The following is a 22827-nucleotide window of genomic DNA, read 5'->3' on the forward strand; positions in this document are numbered from 1 at the left end:
TGGGGAACCTGGGAAGGAAGTGCGATCAGGGTTCATCATCTGAAATTCCCAAATAATCAACAAAAATATTACATTAAAAAAAAAGCAAGAAAGAAAAGAGAGAAATGGTGGCAGACACCTTTAATCCCAGTGCTCGGGAGGCAAAGGCGAGGAGATCTCTGAGAGTTCAAGGCCACTGACAAACTGACACTTTGAGCCCTGTCTCAACAACAACATTCCTCCAGAAAAAAAAAATAAGGTGGAGTAAGATTAAGAAAGATACCCACATTGCTCTCTGACCTTCACACACAGAACACTACATGTACACATACACACAAACAAAGCCTGCCATACACACACACACACAAACACACAACCCTTGCCCCTCATACACACACACACAATCTCCCCCACAATCACATACGTATACAAGTACACACACATGTGGGCGGGCACACACAAATTTTAAAAATTTAAAATGATACTCTACCACAAATAAAAAATGATGCAATTTGGGAGCATCTGAGCAAAATAGACTCAAGTCTGGACTCTAATCCTTCGAGGAAGATAGTACTCTTAGTTAATACAATAAATAAAAAAAGTGAAATATAGACGCTGTGGTGGAGCGTTTGACGAAGTCATTGCCCACGCCGGCCCACAGCAGCTGCAGCGGTCTGGACACGGGCAGGTCAGTCGGCATAGCAGCATAAATGCGGGAGGGGCTCGGGAGGCAGAAAACTCGCAGGAAAGACGGAGGACTTGAATAATACTGAAAACTACACTGAGACCATCAGTATTTAGTATTACATTCAGCAACCGCATAGGCACAAGTTTAAATTAGAAATCGATTTTTAAAATGCTATCCAGAAAATCTCAAATATTTAGAAATTAAGGAGAAGTGAGAAGAAGCTGAAAAGCAGCGAATCATCTGACACATCAGCATATATCGATGCCGACCAGGCAACATCTGGAGAGGGATGGAGAGCGTCCCAGCCAGGGTCACTATTGCTGGGATGGAGCACCATGACCCAAAGCAACTTGAGGAGGAATGGGCTTGTTTCACTCATCGTTCCGTAATTCATCATCAGAGGGCAGGAATTCAAACAGGTCAGGAACCAGGGAGCAGGAGTTGAAGAAAAACTCGTGGGAGGGAGCTGCTTATTGGTTTGCTCCCTATGGCTTGCTCAGCCTGCTTTCTTATAGAACCCAGGACCACCATCTCAGGAATAGCACCACCCACCATGGGCTAGGCCCTCCCGTCAATCACCAATCAAGAAAATGCCCTATCTATGCCTGCCTACAGCCCAATCTGATGGGGGCATTTTCTCAACTGAGGATCCCTTCTCTCGGATGATCCTAGCTTCGGTCAAGTTGACATAATGCTAGCCAGGGCAGAGAGCTTCAGATGCTCACAATAGGAAAGCTCTAAGGCCATGCATTCGACCGTAAGCTTAAAAAGAATCGGGAAAGTAAGTCCAAAGCAAGCAGAAGGAAGCGGATAAAGTCAACTAGAACTGAGGTCAGCAAGACAGCAAAGAGACAGAATGAGACAAAGCCAGCACAGCAATCACCAAGGTTACTGGAGCCAGAACTTTAAATAGAACCAAAGCAGAGACTCCCTGAGCATCAGTAACAAAGACAGGTTAGTACTGGCAAAAGGTGGATACACAGACCACTAGAGCAAAGAGCCCAGAGACAGGCCACACATACGGTCAATTAAATTAAAAACATTTTTAATCCCAAGCCACTTAAAAGTCAGGAGATAAAGTAACTTTTTTTTTTCTTTTGAGGGTTTCTCTATGTAACAGTCCTGGAACTTGTTCTGTAGACCAGGATGGCCTCAAACTCACAGATCTGCCTGCCTCTGCCTTCAGAGGGCTGGGATTAAAATAACCTTCCTAACAGACGGTTCTGGTTATTTATAGGGAAAGGAATCACTGATTTCTCAAATCATCTACAAAACTAAGCTGAATTTTATACAACAGACAACTGTAGAACCTAAACTATAAAAGCCCTGAAGGACGGTACAGTTGCCGCAGAATAAACGTGTTTTTAGATAAGAACACAAAAATACGCAAAATGAATGAGAGAAATACAGTGTCAGGTTTTCCAGCCAAAGGACAGTGAGCATGTAAGGACGGAAAGACGTTCAGGGCAATGGCCATGAGGCACAGATCCAAACCACAGCAGGATCCCACTCCCAATATGCTGGGGCAGCAGGGGCAGAAACGTCAGGGCTAGCAGGATAGCAAGCAGGTGTAGGGACAGCTATGGTGGCCCTGGGGCCAGTGCAGAGTTCGTGGACACTAGAGAGCGGCCTGCGGCTCCCCGGAAGGAAAAGCACAGTCTTACCACAGACACGGACAGTCCACTCCCAGGCGTGTGCTAAGGACAAATAAAATGCAAATCCATGTTTTTAAAAACGGCACAGAAATGCCCGTAGCATTTGTAGCTGCCCCCAAACAGAAACAACTCAGAATGGACGAACTCATGGCAGGGTAATCAAGAAAATGTGATTTCTTGGTATCAAACTTGATGGGGAGAGAAAACATGAATAACTGATACCAAGAGTAAAAAGACCCGGGTTAAAGCCACATGCAACAGAAATTAAACGATTGTGGAAAGCTTTATGAAAATGTCAGACAAAAAAGAAAAAGGGAACTGGACAGTTGAGATGAACTGACCAAATTCCTGGAAAACCCACAATTTACCAAAACTCATAGAAGAAACAAAATATCCAAGTGCCTGCAGGACAGTTCAAAGAATTGACTGCTTCCTCCTATCTGCTGTCCCACAGAATGAACTCAAGGCCACGTGGTTTCAATGGGGGGTTTGCCAATCAAGGGACAAAGAATACTGATTGCTTGTGAGATTTTTCAGGAAGTAAATGCAGAAACTCCAATGCTTAGTACTTGAGAGCCTACAACTCCAGCAGGTTCCTACAAGGCATCCATAGTGACATCCGCCATGACTTCCACTCCCACCGCTGCCACAGAGGAGGATGCTTTGCAGCGTGGGAAGGGCTTTTTATTATCTTGACTGGACAGGGAGGGAATCAGACTGAGTAAAGGTACAGCCACTAGGGACCACATTTCTGCAACGTTTTAAAGGTTTTACTTATTACAGAACACTGAAGGAAAACAAGTAGAGGATTATACTTTTCTTAGATTTATTTATTCATTTATCTTTTTGCTTTTTTGAGCCAGGGTTCTTCTGTTTAACAGCCCTGGATATCCTGGAACTCACGCTGTAGACCAGGCTGGCCTCGAACTCACAGAGATCCACCTGCATCTGCCTCCCGAGCGCTGGGATTAAAGGTGTGCACCACTACCACTTAGTCTTAACAATTTTTTTTTAAAAATCTATTTATTTTTATTTAATTTGCATTGGTGTTTTGCCTGCATATATGTCCGAGGCATTGGATTCCCCGGAACTAGAATTACAGACAGTTGTGAGCTGTGGGTGCTGGGAGCTGAATCTGGGCCCTTTGGAAGAGCAGTCAGTGCTCTTAATCTCTGAGCTATCTCTCCAGTCCCTAGATTTTTAATCTCGATGTAGACAGCTATAAAAACACCATGAGCATAATATTAAAGCTGACAAAACAAATAAGGCCAGGAAGATAGGATGTATAGAAACTGTCACACCAGTGGAAAGGTAGTGGTTACCACCTTAAAGTTCCCCTTCAAGAGCCTGTGTCTGAAAAGCAAAGGGCAAGCACACACTGCGGTTTCAGGTGTAAGGACCTCATTTGAAAGGCAGTTTTTGTCACCATCGTTACCTTGTTCTCCTCTTCATTTACTTGTCATTTGCTTGTTTATGTTGAAGCAAGGTTTCATCGTAGCCTATCCTGGCCCCAAACACATGCTCTTCCTTCTGCAGGCTCCACAGTGGGAAATCACAGGTCTATGTTATCCTAGAGTTCCATTGCTGGGAAGACGCCCTGACCGCAGCATCTCTTCTAAAGAAAACATTTAACTGGGGCTGGCTTACAGCCAGAGGTTTAGTCCATTGTCATCCTGGAAGGAAACATGGCCGCACTCAGGCAGACATGGCGGTGGAGAACAGTTGAGAGTTCCACATCTGGATCTTTGATCCCCAAGCAGCAGGAAGACAGAGAGGAGACACTGGGCCTGGCTTGAGCATTTGAAAACTCAAAGCTCACTCCCAGGGGCACACTTCCTCCAACAAAGCCACACTCACTCCAACAAGGACACAACCCCCAATGGTGCCACTCCCTACGAGCCTATGGGGCCATTTTCTTTCAAGCCACCACATTCCACTTCCTGGCTCCTATAGCTTTGTAACCATATCATAATGCAGAACTGCATTTAGTCCAACTTCAAAAATACCCATAGCCTGTCAAAGTCTCAACGATGTTTAAAGTTCAAAGTCTCTTTGGAGACTCATGGCAATCTCTTAACTGTAATCCTCTGTAAAATCAAGATAAAAAAGCAGACCACATACTTCTAAAATACAATGGCAAAGGATTTACATTACCATTCCACAAGGGAGGAAAGGGAGCACAGTGAGGAAATACTGGACCAAAGCAGGACCAACAACCAGCCGGGCGAACCCCAAAGTTTGATGTCAAAGACCTCTTCAGATCTCCAACTTCTTTTGATTTCTTGGCTGCATGACACTTCCTTCTCTTGTGCTGGGGTCTCCAAGGCAATCCAGGGTTCACCTTCACAGCTTTGCACAGTGGCCTCTCTGGGTCTCCATTCAGGGACATCCCTGGCACATTCTTGGTCTCAGCAGCTTTCCTTAGTTACAGAGGGAGATTCCACAACCCCTGTCTTGTATCCTTGTCTCTAAAGCCAGAACCACGAGACTGAAGCTGTCAAGTTCCACTGCCAGCTGAGGTTGACACACTTTGTTCAAACACATTGTGACCAGCTTGCTATTTTTGATGGTGTCCAGAGCTTGGCTGTCCTAGATCATGCTGTATAGACAAGGCTGGCTCAGAGATCCACCTGCCTTTGCCTCTGGAGTGCTGGAATTGAGGGTGTGAGCCACTATATCTGGCCCTAAATGTTTCATTAATTCCTTTTCACAAATTGGAAGCTTAGTTGGGTGGGGTCTTGACCTGAGGTCACTTTTCCCTTTATTCCGTTTAGCAGCAGGTTTTTCTTTAAACTTTTTATCTCCTTGAGCACTGAACTTGACTCCATTAAACCCTAGGGCTCTTTTTCCCCTCTTTTGAACATTTGCATCTTCCCTGTTCAGTTTATAGATCTGCATAAGACTGGCCACTAGCCGGGCGGTGGCACGCCTTTAATCCCAGCACTCAGGAGGCAGAGGCAGGCGGATCTCTGTGAGTTCGAGACCAGCCTGATCTACAAGAGCTAGTTCCAGGACAGGCTCCAAAACCACAGAGAAACCCTGTCTCGAAAAACCAAAAAAAAAAAAAAAAAGACTGGCCACTAATAGCAACAGAATACCGTCAACACTAGACTGCTTTGAAATCTCCTCTGCCAAAGATGTTAATCTCTAATTCTTCAATTCGACCTCAGGCAGGCAGATTTTTTTGACAAGGACAAAAGTAGCCACATTCTTCACCAACATATCATAAGAACGGTTTTTTAGGCCACATAAAATATTCGTCTCCTCTGAAACATCCTAGCCAGACCCCCACAGTTTAAATCACCTTCAGCACCACTGTCTTCTATACTCCGACTAGTATGGCCCATTAAACCCTGCTTAAAGCATTCAACTGCTTTAATCCCAAACCCCAAAGTTCACATTCTTCTAAAAAAAAATCATATGGTCAGGCCTATCACATCAATACCTCAGTCCCTGGTACCAACTTCAGTCATTGCTAGGGTTTCTATGGATGGAGAGACACCATGAGCACAGTAACTCCTATAAAGGAAAACATTTAAATAGATTATTCTCACTTTATGTGCATTGGTGCTTTGCCTGCATATATATACATATATATGTCTGTGTGAGGGTGTCTGTGTGAGGGTGTCTGTGTGAGGGTGTTGTCAGATCTTGGAGTTACAGGCAGTTGTGACCAGCCATGTTGGAGCTAGGAATTGAACCCAGGTCTTCTGGAAGAGCAGTCAGTGCTCTTAACCTCTAAGCCATCTCTCCAGGCCAAGGAAAACATTTAATTGAGGCTGACTTACAGGTTCAATGTTTAGTCCCTTGTCATGGCTGGAAACATGGCAACATGTAGGCTGACATGATGTTGAAGAACAGCTGCGAGTTCTACCCAGATTGACAGATAGGAGAGAGAGAGAGAGAGAGAGAGAGAGAGAGAGAGAGAGAGAGAGAGAGAGAGAGAGAGAGAGGACAGTGGGCCTGGCTTGAGCATTTGAAACCTCAAAGCACAGTGACACACTTCCTCCAACAAAATCACACCTACTCCAACTAGGCCACTCTTCCGAATAATAACAGTGCCACTCCTATGGGCCTATGGGGACCATTTTCATTCAAACCACCACATGTGCCTTTAATGGGGTTCATTTCTTAAAAACTTATCTTTGGTCCTGGGACTGAGTCTTCCACATGTGGGGCAAGTGCTCCACCACTGAGCTACATTCCCACCCCAAGATTAACAACATGAGTGAAATCATCAGAAAGTGTGCGACTAGTTTTTGTCAGCTTGACACACACTGGACACCTGGGAAGAGGAACCCTCAACTCAGGGACTGGATTGCCCTGTGGGTGTGTCTGTGGAAGGGCCCAGCCCACTGTGTATTACTACCTCTGGGCAAGCAGTCCAGGGTTGTATAAGAGAGTAGGCTGAGAAAGCTGTGAAAGCAAGCAGTAAGTGGTATTCCTCCATGGCCTCTGCTTCAGTTGTTGCCTAAAAGTGCTGCCTGCCTTTGCTTCCCTTGCTGATGAGGAGAAAGCAGGACATGTTCAAGAGGAAGGATGGAGTATGTGCTAATGAATCAAAATCCTGTGGTTTAAGCCAGGTATGCGGTTCACGCCTGCAGTCTTGGTACTTGGGAGGCTGGGGCAGGAAGATTAAGCTTAAGGTCGTCTGGGGCTACATAATAAAGTTCCAGGCCAGTCTGGACTACCCTATGAGATCCTGCTGGGGGGGGAGGGGAGAAAGAGAAAGAGAGAGAGAAATTAAGGAAGAAAGAAAGATTCTCAAAGGAGCCTTAAAAAGGAAACATTAAACATTAAAAATTATTGGTGTGGGAGGTCCTTCTGTCTATGTGTTGCTTTTATTGGTTAATGAATAAAAAAATGCTTTGAGCCTATGGCAGGAAAGAACAGAACTAGGTGGGGAAAATTAAACTGAATGCTGGGAGAAAGAAGGGCGGAGTCAGAGAGAAGCAATGGAGCCACTGGAGACAGACGCTGGGAACTTTAGCTGGTAAGCCACTGTCTCGTGGTGATACACAGATTAATAGAAATGGGTTAAATTAATATGTAAGAGATTAGCCAATAAGAAGCTAGAGCTAATGGGCCAAGCAGTGATTTAATTAATATAGTTTCTGTGTGATTATTTCAGGCCTAAACTAGCTGGGCAGCCGGGAACAAACAAGCAGCCTCCTTTCTCCAACAAATTATTCTTATAAAATTAGGAAAAATAGAATAATGTATACAATGATGCATTACTGTTTGTAGCAGTCTTACTATGTATCCTATAGCCTGTGGTCTCAAACCTGGAATCCCCTTGTCTTAGTCTCCTGAAAACCATTTGTGAGCCCACGTACTGCTGTTCTCATGTTCACCTTCAAGTGCAAGTTCCTGTAACGTTTCTGGTTCCAGCTCTGTACCTTTAAGTCTACCATAACCAAAGTTCCTGTAACGTTTCTGGTTCCAGCTCTGTACCCTTAAGTCTACCATAACCAAAGTTCCTGTAACGTTTCTGGTTCCAGCTCTGTACCCTTAAGTCTACCATAACCAAAGTTCCTGTAACGTTTCTGGTTCCAGCTCTGTACCCTTAAGTCTACCATAACCAAAGTTCCTGTAACGTTTCTGGTTCCAGCTCTGTACCCTTAAGTCCACCATAACCAAAGTTCCTGTAACGTTTCTGGTTCCAGCTCTGTACCCTTAAGTCTACCATAACCAAAGTTCCTGTAATGTTTCTGGTTCCAGCTCTGTACCCTTAAATCCACCATAACCAAATGTTTCTGGCTCCATAGCCCCATCTCAGCAGAGCAGTCACATCTACATCGCTTTTGTTTTATTTGTTCTTTCCAAAAAGGATGCTCAGATGCTCAACATTTGAGAACTGGCCAGTGACAGAGTCACAAAGGTATGTCCTTTGGTCTCATGGGAGGCCACTGACCACCGGCCACTTTCAAACCCAAGAGATGATGCCAGTTCTTCTTCTAAACTCAAACAAATGATGCTTCTTCTAGGGTGACAGCATGAGGAACTCTCAGAAAACAAGCAAAGTGAGAGTTAAAAACTGCCCCCCAGGGTTGGGACTCAAGAGATGGCTCAGCAGTTGAGAGCCCTTAATGCTTTTGCAGAGACCCTGAGTCTGTTTCCCATAACCCACACTGGACAGCTCACAACAGCTTATAACTCCAGCTCCAGGGGCTCCAACACCTCTGGCCTCCACGAACTACACATGCTCTTACACTGTGGTGGTTTAAATGAAAGTGACCCCTGTCAGCTCATAGGAAGTGACATTATTTGATAGGATTAGGAGCTGTGGCCTTATTGGAGGAAGCCTGTCACTGTTTGTATTCCTCATCCCGCCCTGCTGGCCTCTAGCGCCACCTCCACAGGGGATTTAATACCACAGCTCCAACCTACTTCGGCACATTGAGCAGTATCGCTTGAGTGGTTTTTCTTCTTCGGTGAGCTCAAAGTGTATTATTTCCCATTGCAGGTGGTTCATGGCTTTCTTTCTGGCCGATTTTCTCCTTTTGAAGGTCTTATACATTTCAGCTTGATTGATGTAAATAAATTAAGAGGCTTAGGGAAAGAAGTAATTATTGAGCCAGGTGTTGGTGGTGCACACCTTTATCCTACCACTTGGGAGGCAGAGATTCCAAAACTACACAGAGAAACTCTGTCTCTAAAACAAACAATCAAACACCAAGAAAGAAGTAATTATTGCAACAGGGTTCTGAACTAGCGAGGGATTGCAATAAAAGAGGGGAGAGTAGTTTTAAAGGCGAGAAGAAACTGCAACTGGCAATTACGTGGAGGTCTGGGGTAGAAAGGTGCAGGTTAAACAATGAGCAAGGGTTCCGATGAGCACCCCGACTGCTCGGCATTCCACAGCAGCGCATCCAGCCCAGCCACAGCTAGTGCGGCAAGGAGAATGTGAAATACAGAAGACAGGCCTTGCCTATTTCGTCATCTGTTTTGAGTCTCATCATTAAGTGTAGCAGACACAGGAGAGAATGATAGGGCAGAAAACGACAACAGCAACAAAGTTAATGCCAAACGCTAGCATAGAAAAATCATTCTGCTCCATTATCGCTCTGAGGAAAAGAAAACATGATGTCTATATTTGCAACATATTTATGCAGACACATGCCTAAGAATCACAGTAATCACACGTTACCCTGCTCCATGCAGGGGAATGGGAGGGAACAGGCTTCCCAACCTCCCTTGAGTTGCATGAGAAGCAATACAGTCCGCTGTGGTTTTGCTGCCTTCCTGGACTAGAGTCAGGGTCCATCTGGTAGAACACATCTTACTCTATCGTGCAGAACGTACTAAAGCCTCACTAGGGAAAGCACAAACACAGCACAGCGTAGTGACCGTCCTAGAGAAAACAGACCCAAGGGCTGTTAGGGTCAAGGCGCTTCAGAAGAAACTGTGGGGATCTTCAGGGTAGCCCTGAGAAGTCAGTAAACACACTGACTTACCACCCCTGTAAAAGGGCAATAATTCCAGCCCATGAGCCCCAGCTAACGGGCAGTGTCAGAATGGCTAAGAGAGGACGGGCCTGCCCGTATCAGCCTGGCTTCGTTACTGATTCCAGGAACTCTGTGTCCAGGAAAGAGGAGAATATAAACGAATGAAGCAAATGCACAAAGCATCTCCATTTCTCTCTTTGCACTAAACGAATTGGAAATAATAATCTGCAATCCTAGAGGTTGCTTCTCAGTGGTTAATTTAGCAAGGCTCTTTAAGACACCCCTCCCCTCCCTCCCGCAGCCACCATGAATCCTAACTATGAACTCTTCCAGACCCAATCCCTCCCTCATGACAGAGATGCTCATTTTCACAGAGATCCCCAGTTCTGCAAGTACCTTACTCCTTGCTGCAGCCAGAGACGCCAAGGTGACCCTTCACGAAGTGAGTTCTATTTAGTTTTGCTTTGTTGACAAGTCATCTGAAGTTAAACAGCAGCAAAGATGTTTTAAAGAAGACTGTTGACTTAATGGGTATGCACTCACATACAGGAAATAGTCTATTTTTTTTTTAATGCCAGAACAGTTTCTTTCACTACAGGTCTCTGTCAGCAATGTCACTGACAACTGAGAAACCCCACTGAAAATACCAATCTCTTTGAGAAGTCTTTTCTAATAACAACCCGGCACCGAATACCTAATCCACTGCTGGTAGTTACTGGGCCAAACTTGATGTTAAATTGAGGAACTTACTAGAAATACAGGTTTCCAAGTTTCACGCACAGTGATTAGGATTCTTGGGAATTAGCACAAACCCAAGAATCTCCATTTTTAAAGCATCAGTTTTTCACAACATAGGTTGTGGCGTATGTATGTGTGTGCGTGCGTGCGTGCATGTTTGTGTGTGTGGTCGTCTGTATAAGTATATACTGTGTGTGTCTGGGTGTCCACCAAGGCCAGAAAAGGGCACTGGATCCCTTGGAACTGGAGTTGGTTGAGCCACCGGATGTAGGTACTGGCAACTGAACTCAGGTCCTCTTGAAGACCAGCAAGCACTCTTAGCTGCTGGTCCATTTCTTGAGTCCCAAGCCTGTCCTTAGACCACATTTTGATAAAGTGTTCTTCCTTGGTATCAAAAAACACACATGAATCTTGTGTGTAAGTGTGTATATTACATATAATATACATAATATGTAATATATACATAGACATTCAACATAAATATAATGAAATGGGCTCACATTTTTTTCTTTTTTTATGATTTATTTAACTTTATTTTATGTGCAATTGGTGTGAAGGTGTCAGATCCCTTGCAACTGGATCTTCAGACAGTTGTGAGCTGCCATGTGGGTGCTGGGAATTGAACCCAGGTCCTCTGGAAGAGCAGTCAGTGCTCTTAACCACTGAGCTATTTCTCCAGCCCCCTGGGCTCACATTTTTAATGGCTATATCATATCTCACTATATGTACTAATTGAGACATTTAAAGTCCTGACTTTTTTCCTATTACAAACAACAAAATTTAATGCAAAACAGAGTAGAACAGTTCTAGGGTAGGAGTACTAGGTCAAAGGCATGGGTAAGGAGTCTGCTGAATTGCTCATTAATCCATTTGTAGCAACTTACATTACCACCAATTGTCTCAGGCACTAAGGATTTCTCCAGATAAATACTAGTTCCAACCTTTACCAATCTAAAAAGCTAAGGAACCATTTATATTAATTTGAATTAGTATATTTTAAATACAGCAATAACTAGCATTCTAATTACCAATGAAGAACAATTATCTCATATTCCACAAAATATGGCATCATTTAGTTTCATTAAAATTTTACTTTAAGATGGATTAAATAAGTTTAAATACATGGTCCATTTGACAGGACTTAGGATCCTTTTACTGAGCAATAACAGAGCTGTAAGGCCAGCCTATATTCAAGGTTGGGCATGGCCACCACCACTTGGTGACCTTGAGCAAGGCACCTGGTCCCTGAAAACTTCAGTTTCCTCTTTTGTAAAATGGGGTGCTGCTCACTTTTAAAGACAGTTTTGAGTACTCAAGTGATGAATCAGCTATTACAGCCACAATAACCCAAGAGAAATTATGGAATGATTTCAGTCCTTATGAATGACTATAGAGTGGGCATGCAGGTGTTAACAAAGTCCGACTCTACTAGGGGAGCCGGCTGTGAGCCAGGGACTCTGCTGTCACCAGAAGACTGCTTGTGTCACAAGATCCAGTTACAAGTCTTTAAACTGACAGGCGCTGGTTCCACAAGCCATCTTCTAAGAGTAGCTAAGGAAGTATTTGCTTAGGTTAGCAGGAATTAGTCACATACACAATCAACTGCCAACTAGAATGATTTCTTTTTAATGGGGCTTGTTTCAGTATACACAATGCAGATCAGGAATGCCACTGGGATCTCCTGCCACCAATAAATGAAATATTGGGATGTATCTTACCATCCAAAAGCCAGCAGCAGCCGGGCGGTGGTGGCGCACGCCTTTAATCCCAGCACTCGGGAGGCAGAGGCAGGCAGATCTCTGTGAGTTCGAGACCAGCCTGGTCTACAGAGCTAGTTCCAGGACAGGCTCCAAAACCACAGAGAAACCCTGTCTCGAAAAAGCAAAAAAAAAAAACAAAAACAAAAGCCAGCAGCAGCCCAACTCTGCTCTGCCCACCACACCTAAAGGCCTGTGCTCAGGTCTCGAGGAAACCCTCTGCACTCAGAGACAAACTCATTGAAGTTAAAGGCAATACTATTCACTTTGGCCATGCTTCAAGAACCCCTCCCGCACCCGGAGCTCATCCTTGGATGGACACTAATGGGGTTTCCCAGTTCCTCATCCTGAGCTATAAAGGCAGGAGTCAAAGTCACTGGCCGGCTAATGGCCACAGCTCCCAGCAGCTCCCAGCAGCTCCCAGCAGCGCCCAGCAGCTCCCAGCAGCTGGGCTCCCCAACGCTGATTTCTGGCCCCCCCCATTGCGAAGCTCACAAACTCTTATAGCAGCTTTTAATGACTAAAATGATCTGAAAAATTACTTTTTAGTTTTTATTTCAATGAAACAAGAGGAAACACAATGTATAAAGTACTGCATATGGATAACATGTATGCAAATGTACAAAACTTCAAAAAACTCAACTCCAGTTTATTTCAACATCTTAAAAACGTAGAGAGCACATAAAAATATCCAAAGTCACGTTTATTCTTAGGAATGTAAACTCTAGAAAAACAATGACAAGTTTATCTGCGAGAAGAGTTTAGCATTACCCCATGATCAGAAGTAAAGGTCAGAGGCACAAAGTCAGCTCCAACAAGAGACAGTATGGGGGACAGGAGAGGAAAAAAAAAAAAACCACAATTGAGACCCATGTCCGCTAGCACTCCACTATAAGTTACAAAACCATCTTCAAAGTCTTTTTGGATATGTGCAAGTTACAGAGTACAGAAGCTAGCACACTGGTGCACTCTTCACCGGTACTAAGCACACATCTCAGTGACCCGCTGTGTCAGCTCTCAGCAGCAAGCCTACGAGTGTAAACATATGCTCACTAGAGGACGAGGGTGTCAGCCTTCACTTAGGGACTGGGAAGACACTACTGTACATTAGTTTCTATCTACACCGCCTTAGTACCCAACATTGTGTTTTCCTATTTTTCTGTTATAATACTTAACATATGCTTCCTTACTGTGCTTTCCTTATTATAGACGTTTAATGTGCCTGTAGACCTAGACATTAAGCTACCTTACTTCAGCTCTTGCTTAAAATCATGTTTCAGAGTAAATATTTACCCCGTAATTTACTGTTCAACATTTTAGTTATGACTTTCCAAAATGGGCAAAAATCCCTTTAAACTGGGATCCTTTCTATCTATTTTGATTTAAAGAAATACTTCCCTTTAATTCAACTTTTAACAACTGGGTATTATTTGCAGAGTGGTTGCTTTACAATTGAAAGGGCAATGAAAAATTGCTTTTTCAAAACAAATAAGTTGTTAGGGAATCCTTGCTCTTGGTGTTACAGAGATGAACGGTTCAGGAAGCCTCCCAGTGACCCCCTCCGGATCGAGGCTCCAGGGAGGAGGGGAGGCACCCAGGCAGAGGGACCCCTTGAAAAGTCCACTTTCTCTCCTGACCTGCACTTCAGAGGTTAGTGCTGGACACTGATCACAGGGGTGCCCAGGCAGCACAGCTCTAAGAATGCAAGGGTCAGGCCAATTCAAGAACCCTATCATATAGCTGAACTATGGGGTGCCAGACCCCAGTTCTGTGTGGAATCCTCTTGGCAAGAGCTATTACTCTGGATCCACTTAACAACTTCATAGAAAAGTGACCCACAAATCTACCCAACCTTTCACATTTGAAAGGTAGTAAGGAAAGACTTGTGAGTATAATAACAATTGTTACCGTAGTTAACATCATCTGACTTTTACAACTGTTATAAAAAGCCTTCAATGTACACAATCGTATTTGAAATAGTATCAAAAGTAGTACAAAAGAATCTATTGTTAACATAATTCCACATTCCAGAGAATCAATTGTTGTAAATCATTTGGAGCCAAAATTCAGACTCACTCCATGGTGTAAGCTGTTACAGAGCCGTAAAGAAGCATGAACACATGCAAACAAGCTGTGCCTCACGGAACAGTTCAAAAACAAAGGCAGCGCCTTTTCAAAAGCTGCAGCATCCGAGGCTCTGGTTTCATTCACAATCAACAAGAGAAGCAGACGATACCTCGTTTTTACTACAGAAATAAGTGTGAACTAGGAAATTAAAATGAGAGGGTGTAACAAGTCATGTGTCTATGTTATTAGAAAGTTATGAGCTGTCAAAACTAATGACGGTATGAAGATCTAGTATCCAATATCTGTGCTTGCAGGCTGTGAGACCACGGAGACTCCTGCATATTAGACAAGTAATTAGCACTCTGAAACTGCCTGCACAAAGATGAATGCACACAAGCATCATTGGGGACCTTGCTAAAATGCCAGTTTTGATTTACTAGGTCTGCCCCTAAAACTGTGAAGTTTTATTAAGATACCAGGTCACACCAATGGTCTTTGAACCACATGAGTAGCAAATGTCTTGAACAATATCAAAATGAGGCTTCCTTATAGTAGTTGAACATTATCCTGATCTCTCATTTACGCCAGATAATGTTGCTTTAAACTTATTCTATGCTTAAGCAAGCACCTTAACTTGCCTAACGACAATCTTTTCAATTTCTTCTTAATATTTATCAATACTGTTAGTGACTATGTGTAAGAAAAGCTCTTTGTTAAAGAATTACAAAAAGACAATAGGAACTTCACAGTGACATTTTACAAACATTTTCAATGGTACACAAGATTACTATTAAATCATTCCAATATCAATCTTACTCTCTAGTTACAACTTTTGAGGACAACTTAAGCCGACAGTTCATTCATTACTGAAACTAAAATGTTAAACTCACTGATGCTGAGAAGCACAGGTCTTAGCCTGTAGGTAAGCATTTAGAACTGGATCTCAGCTGTCAATGTTTTGCACTCTACAACAATGCAGTTTTGTCGTCAATATGAGCTGGACCCACGCATGTTCAAATGGAAACACAAGCATGTTCTTGTGACCACAGCTAGGGACCATGAATAAGGAGACCTTGGTGTACTAAGAGTCAAGGAAACCAGGAAGTGGTCAGCTTCCCAGGTCTTCCCCACTGACCTTGCTTCCTCACTCCAATCACTACCAGAACACACTGGCTTCCTCAGTGCTTTAGCCAACAGAGCAGATCAGCACAGGCACCGAGCCTGCGAGTCCCCCAAGAGGTCACAGAGCTCCCCAGAGCTATAGACACAGCTGTTTTGCTTCTGCCTTACCGCCTTTCTTAGTTTAAGTGTTTGATTGGCAGGGGTGGGTGTGTAACTGATTTATTCTTTCTACATCATAACAAGAACACTTAAAGCTCACAAACGAGAAGTACATTCTTCTTTTCTTATATTAAATTGAGGAAGACAAACACAAGCAGTCCTAAGATAATATAGTGTCCTTTGTCCAGAGTCACTGGCTTCATTTTCTTTTATCACATTTTGTAGATGAAAAATTATCTATTTCCTTCATTTGCAAACAGTTCACTATTAAATGCTTGATACTGGTATCTTGAGAGCTACGTTGAAAGATTTACAGTGGTTTCCAGGAAGTCTTCTGTGATGTGAGCTCTGAGCTCTAAAATACAACCTAACTAGGATTCCAGAGTTGAGAGCAGTCATTCAGCTTTATGGCTGGTTACACTTTAGAAACCGAAAGGGACTTTCGCCTGTGGAATCCAGATCAGACACTCGAAAATATTATCTACCAGCAATCTCAGTTTTGCAATTTAATATTCTAAGGACACCAACAGAAATCCTCCCGCCTTCCCTTTGCAACTGTCCTCATCTTAAGGATGTTGTGGTCACAGAGCTTGGCATCCTCACTGCTCTCTTCATTTCCACAGGCCTGTTTGTCGTCATGGCTTCATGGATTCGCTCCTCTGTCCAGGCTCCACAGCCAAGTCCTCTCATACAGAGACTCTCTTTGACTTCTCAGGGCAAACACACAGACACTACAATATGAGGTATTAAAAACAACCTCACTGAGGATGTACCAACTCAGACAACTGCAAAACTTTATTGTCACGTTGACAATCTTAGAGCAACAATAACAAGGGATGGTAAGGAGGAAGGAAGAGTAAAGAACTCAAGCCAAGGGGAGAAGGGTACCCAAGAAATTACAAGACCATATCTCAGTTTTCTGCAAACTACTAATTCTTCCCTTCACAGTCAAAGGAACCTTCCAAATTCAAGACACAGGCCTCCTGCCAGGACCAGACATGAAGGACTCGGTACTTTCATATAGGAGCAAAGCCATGTTTCAGCCTCACTGGTTATAAGAGAAAAATAAGTTACAAGTTAATCTGCAGACAAAGTGATGCTAATACTGGGAGGTCCCTGCGGACTTGCTTGATACTTCATGGCAAGCTCAGTCCTTTCTGACACGTAAGCGAGCTTCTCTTCTTGGAGACTACAAGCAGAAAACCTATGGGCATCTGCCCCAGCAACACAGCCAATGGCAGGAGAGGGGCTGCGTGGGACTGGGACACCACTGACCTGTTCAAAGGATTTACTAAACACAGTGGCTGCAGTCTTAGCCAAGCCTTGGCTGCTGGGCTTGGGCAGGGACTGGCTGGAGGTCAAGGTCAGTCTCTTCAGAGAGAGAAGCTCAAGGTTCTCACTCTGGGCTCTCTGGGTTTGTTTGCGAGCAAAGTGATCTCTGCAAGACTCCCCTGCAGGTTCTCTCTCTTTTGCTCCAGCTCTGCTTCCTCCTGACCGTCTCTGGTTCTTTCCTATACCTGTCTTGTTACTACAATTGTGACTACTGTTTGAGAGACCCGACTGGCTGGTGCTAGACGCAGCCCTGGAATAAAATCCCTCGTCAACTTCAGTTATCTCCATCAGTTCTTCTTGACCTGTTAATTCTGAATCTCCTAAACAAAGAAATGACAAAGATTAATTAACATTAAGTATCTTAAGCAACATTTAAAAGAGTAATACCAAATCAATTACATTTAAATCAATACCTTAGCAGAATTTCTTAAAGCAATAGATTATAAAATGAAATCAGAGGATAAATTGAAACATTCTATAAATGTCAAAAAAGTTCATTGTAATTAAATGACAGTGATTTAGAATATATTAATCCAACAGCATGCTGTAAACTATCCCCCACTACGTTTTTAGAAAGGGTTCTCCTATTATGCATGCAAAGAGCAGAAGCAATTAGAAAAACCATCAGACATTATACACTGGGGGGATGACCTCTCTATCACAGCTCCTACCAAGGAACTTAAAACAGAAGAATATTTAAAGAGGTTTCTTTTTAAAAGAAGGTTGTATTCTCTATTCCAAATACTCAAAGAATTTAAAAAAAAACATATATATGGTTAAATTCTATATACATTAACCTTTATATGTAAGATGAGAAAATCATTTTAGTTCCAAACTTAAGCAGAAAATTACTTCAGAAGCAGTTTTCTGCCTCAGTTTCTCTAACAGATCCCTCAAAGACCATCTAGGGGTAATCATTCCAAAGAGCATTAAAAGTCATTGAGAAATTATGATGCACAATTCATGCACTGTATTAGATGACATGCAAATCGTCTGTGGCTGTGCAACTGTGGCATAGCATGCACCAGTGCCCTTGCCTCAGGATACCTTGGGTGTGGCTATAAAGTGCTCTGCTAAAACTGCACTCTGCCAGCTGTGGCCATTCCATCCTCCATCATTTTTCTTACAGATTTCTGTCTCCTGAGCTCAGGCAAGCCTTTGCTCTCACTTCTAGGGTCTGTGGCTGTCTCCTGCACACCCTGCATATGCTGGGCATCAATGTCTCCTAGTGCTCTGCCTTTTTCCCCATTCCCGGTTCTCTCTCCGGACACACTTGTGACACTAATCTCAGGAATGACAAGGATGCCCACTTCAGTAGCATCATTATTGCTGTCAGGTTGCTCTAGAATTGAAGATGATAAGACAAAATGATGGCTGAAGACAGAACAAAAGAAAATGCAAAACAAAACAAAACCCACAAAACTCGATGATTGAATGTTATGACGTAAGCCAAACACTGACACTGTGATTCCATGATTTACAATCCCGAGATAGCACAGAAGACAACAGGTTCAGGCTCTTTAAAAGTCTGCAGAGCATCAGTTCATTGCCTGTATTTTTCACACATTTGTCACATAAATTATGAAACCCGGTTTTTAATAAACAAAAATAGAATTCCTTGAAAAAGAAACATTGTGACCAACTGAACATATGCAAACTTTAGGTAGATGTCCCAAATCATACAGGCAACAACTCTGGCTCTTGTCACCAATGGTAACCAAAGCACACAGAAAGTCCCCTTTGTACACGCCACATCTTATTTTTAATTAGGCTACATTAAGCGTGACTTAACCATGGTACTTAGTGAAATGCTTATTCAACCACGGCATCATGGTCAGTAATCCTACAGCTCTAGCTGTTGTGTCCCGCACTCAGCAAACATTCATGTGCATAAGGTAGAATTAAACAGTCTATTTCTTCAGGTTCAAACTGAGTCCACGCATTTTGGTCAGCTTGTAACAGTCCACTACTACAATGGAGAAAAATGAAAATAGATAGGGAAAAACAAATTGGTTCTCAATAATTTATTCTGAAAATATCCTTGTAATTCAAACAAATGAACAAAACTCACAGCTAGAAAATACCTATAAAGATGACTTTATTTTGTGCCTTAAATCCAAAAGGTTTAAAGCTCAAGGAAATATCTGTAGTAAGTGGTAAAAATAAAATAAATATGTAAAAAATTGGACAAGTGGTGAAATTTAAACTCCATAGAAACATAAGACAACACAACCAAAACCAAAAACAGAAACAGTTTATACTCTTAAAAAAATGTAGCACACAAATCTGTTTGAGAAAAATGACTTTGTGCTTTCAAAGTGTTTTCAGAGACAGACTTATCAACCCCTTGCTACTGTGTAACGTCTGAAGCAGAATAGATAGTAAAGGAACAGAGGCCACAGCTGCACATGCCTGAGGCCTAGTTTGCTGCGTCAAGAACACCCGGGCATCTTTGAGCATTCCCGGTGCCCGTTTCCACCCTGAGCGGCCTGGTTCACAGTAGGATGAGGAGGATGGGCACTGCATGTCTCCAGCTCCAGTGGGGGACAAATGTGCAGCTGAGTTTGGAAATCAATGCTCTGCTTCCTTCGTATTTGGAAAATGACTTTGACTATCGCACCTCGCACAGGGAACACTTCCGCATGTCTCCTCAAAGAGCCTGCTGTTCTGCGGCCACGAGCATGAGCTGATACAATTATTTCTCTTCACTGCTGCTTACACACCTGTGGCCACAGCTTCTCCACACTAAGTTTCTCATTCTCAGGCAGGCTGAAGGATGTGACGCTCTAGGGCCCTGCTGCTCATGTGTGTAAATTCTCTAACCAAGCCTGTCCCCAGTTGCTAATAGCTATAATCAAAAGTAAGGGCAATCAATTCCTATTGAAGTACATGCCAGAGGTCATGGCAACACAGAGTAAAATCACCATGGCACTCTTGGGTGGCAGCCAAGACTTGTTCTTTTGCGTTTGTAGAAACCACTTCAAAAAGAAACATTACAGAGACTTCCACTCCAAAAAGTAAAGCAAAAATGTTGGCAGTTACTCAATTATAAAAAAACAACAACAAGAAGTAATATTTAAGTTTTATAAAACTTTAAAAGTTACACATAGGCATTCTTATAGAATAAGGGACACTCAAAAGGCACTATTTTTTTTTAGCACATTCTCAGATATTACTCTATTATATTCTCAAAACAATATGGCACTGAGACTCTGAAGTAGGCCTTTCAACCCCCATTTGCATAAGAGGAAACTGAAGTTGAGAAAGTTTAAACAACTGTTTAAAGAGAGAGGCTAAGAAATGAGACTTCCGTTTTCAATCATCTGTTCACACATATGGTGAACTCTAACTCAACTTGTTAGGTCAACTTGATTGAATGTTCTCTGCCATCTCCCAACAATGTTTAATTTATTTGTTTAGAATCTTGGTCATTTCAAAGAAGGCAAATAATTTACTTTGGCTGAACAAAGAGCCACAGCAAATACACTCTAGATGAATACACAACGAATTAATAAACTCAAGGTCAGTTTACTTTTGTTTTTAATTGGTTTTATTTGTGAAAATATGCTGATGGAAGTTAAGGTTTAATGATGGCGATTCCCTGGAAATCCGCAGGGAGACTAGAAGTGGTGGGAAGAGCGTTAATAAAGCAGCACTGGCAACTGAACCTTTAGCCACTATCAGGGCAGCAGGCAGGGGCTGAGCAGATGGAAAATCATGAAATTAAATGGGATTGAAAAAGGGATCGAGCGCTTTCCCATAACAATGAACTCTGGTTAAATAATACAAGTGGTTGCTCTAAAGGTAACCAGAATGTCTTAACTACTCATTAAATCCATAAAAAGAAGAGCCTGTTATTCTGGAAGAAGCAAGAAAGGCAAGATTATTTGTAGGGAAATTAGATAGAAAAGAAAGATGATGAAAGGCCCAAGCATTTATTACATGATCCCTTCCTTAATGTCTTTGGCATTTTCCACTGTATAACTCTGTGACTGAGTCCCTCGTTCCCCAGAGCTGTTGGACTGGCCCTGGATTTCCCCAACAGTTGAGGGGCACACCTTAGTTCTTCAGAAGACTTTCCAATGCAGACTTCCCTGTCTCAACATCCCCATATTCCATAAGGCCTCTCCCCAATTCTATTTCTTTTAGAAAACTACTTATAACAAGCTACAATCACCTTGTCTACCTAGTTGTATACTCCACAGTGACACTGATTTTTGTCTGGCCACTGCTAAATACCTAATACTGGGAAAGTAACTTGTATATAGTAGACAATAAATCTTTTTGGTTATTTTTTTAAATGCTTATTTTATATGTGTAGTTATTTTGCCTGCGTGTGTGTATATGCACTACTTTTTTGCATAGTGCTCTATGGACCAGAAGAGGGCTTCTAGTCCACTGAAACTGGAGTTAGGAATGGTTGTGAGCATCTATGTGGATGCTGGGAATTGAACCTGGGTCCCCTGGAAGAGCAGCCAGTCCTCCAAACCACTGATTCATCTCCCGAGAGCCTGAAAATTTATTTTTTAAATGAACTGAACAAATCTCTATTGCAAGATAAAATTATTATTTAAATAAGTAAAGATGAAAATGCAGAAGATATAAAAAAGGTAAGCTTGGAAAATGCTATTTTTTTATTCAGTCAAGTAATACACAGCTTAAGATAATAAAAATTTTTAGGTGGCAAAAGAGCAAAAGTTCTTTGAGAAAAATAAAGTAGGCATTTCTAAATGTAGGTTTATTATAATGCCTAATAACACCAAAAATATTTTATAAGCCAGTTCATTTTTATTGTTATCCAAAAAATGACATATATAACTAAAGAGAGGTAATTAAATCTTTCTGTAAGAAAATTATATAGAAGATGTTTAAGGGAATAATAATTAGATAACAAAAGAGTTGCTTTTCTTTGGAATTTAAAAATGTATGCAAAAGGAATTACAATTAATTTAAAACCTTGTTGGGTATAAATTTTTGAAATATTTAATTTCACTTCAAATAATTAAAAAATTGAAATAACCAAAAAGAAAATTCTCTGCGACTATTTCATAACTTCTAGGTACATAGCACTTCTCACCTATGGAGATGAAGAGTTAAAGAGTACTTATTCAGGGTTACAAGATGCAGCGGGTAAAGGCACTCACCATGTAAACCTGACAACCTGAGTTTGAAACTCCAAAGCCATGTGAGGGTGGAAGGGAGAGCTAGCTCCACAAAGTCATCCTCAGACCCCTCATGTGCACGCAAGTCCCTACTTCCCTCCACACACACACACTCACACAAACACACACACGCTTTATAAACATTTAAAATTTAAGAATATCTATGCTATCCTTTGTCAGTGTCTACTTTAATATGGATTCTTGTTGGATAGCCAAGTCTGGCCTCAAACTTCTGATTCCCCCACCTCAGCCTCTTGAGCAGCTGGAGCTACAGACCATGCTTGGCCATGTCCACTTTTAATAGATAATTCCAATTTTCTCCTCAAACGTAACTCAAATAATTTCACCCTAAATATTTCTTCTGATTTTTGAGGGGAAAAAAGGTGAAGTGAATTACGACCATTATTAAAACTGATTTTTCACAAACATAATTTCATAAATCCAAGTATCTATTCTAGCTGCACTTATGAAATCATCTAGGTTCTGTTCTTACTTGCCTTCTGGCTGTTTTGTTTACTAAAGGTGACAATTTTAAGAAAAACAATTTAACTATTAAGAGAATTTACATATCTTTGTACTCAAACTTATGAGCTAAAGTATGGTATGAAGCTCCTGAAACCTCTCTGTGAAATAACAGACTACAGCTTAGAACAGCTGAAGGGCTGCATCACATGGCTTTGACAGTAATTGTGAAAAGAGCTTTAGATTCCGAAGACAGCC

The 22827-nt window shown here is 42.2% G+C and overlaps 1 protein-coding gene across 2 annotated transcripts in view; it reads right to left on the reverse strand.

The window, feature by feature from the left end:
- Positions 1 to 12803: 12803 nt before the first annotated feature.
- Positions 12804 to 22827, reverse strand: part of Hycc1 (hyccin PI4KA lipid kinase complex subunit 1) — a 70736-nt gene continuing 60712 nt past the window's right edge. Inside the window, exons 11-12 of one of the 2 annotated variants that reach the window (XM_075955789.1) lie at positions 17993 to 18287; positions 17131 to 17265 (exon numbers count right to left, since the gene is read on the reverse strand). In XM_075955789.1, coding sequence (XP_075811904.1) covers positions 18019 to 18287 — 269 coding nt within the window. In that variant the 3' untranslated portion in view covers positions 17131 to 17265; positions 17993 to 18018. Of the gene's footprint in view, positions 17266 to 17992; positions 18288 to 22827 lie in introns of both variants that reach the window. The other variant, XM_075955788.1, reaches the window with a different exon arrangement.

The sequence above is a fragment of the Microtus pennsylvanicus genome, chromosome 21, assembly GCF_037038515.1.
Source record: "Microtus pennsylvanicus isolate mMicPen1 chromosome 21, mMicPen1.hap1, whole genome shotgun sequence".
Taxonomy (NCBI): Eukaryota; Metazoa; Chordata; class Mammalia; order Rodentia; family Cricetidae; genus Microtus; species Microtus pennsylvanicus.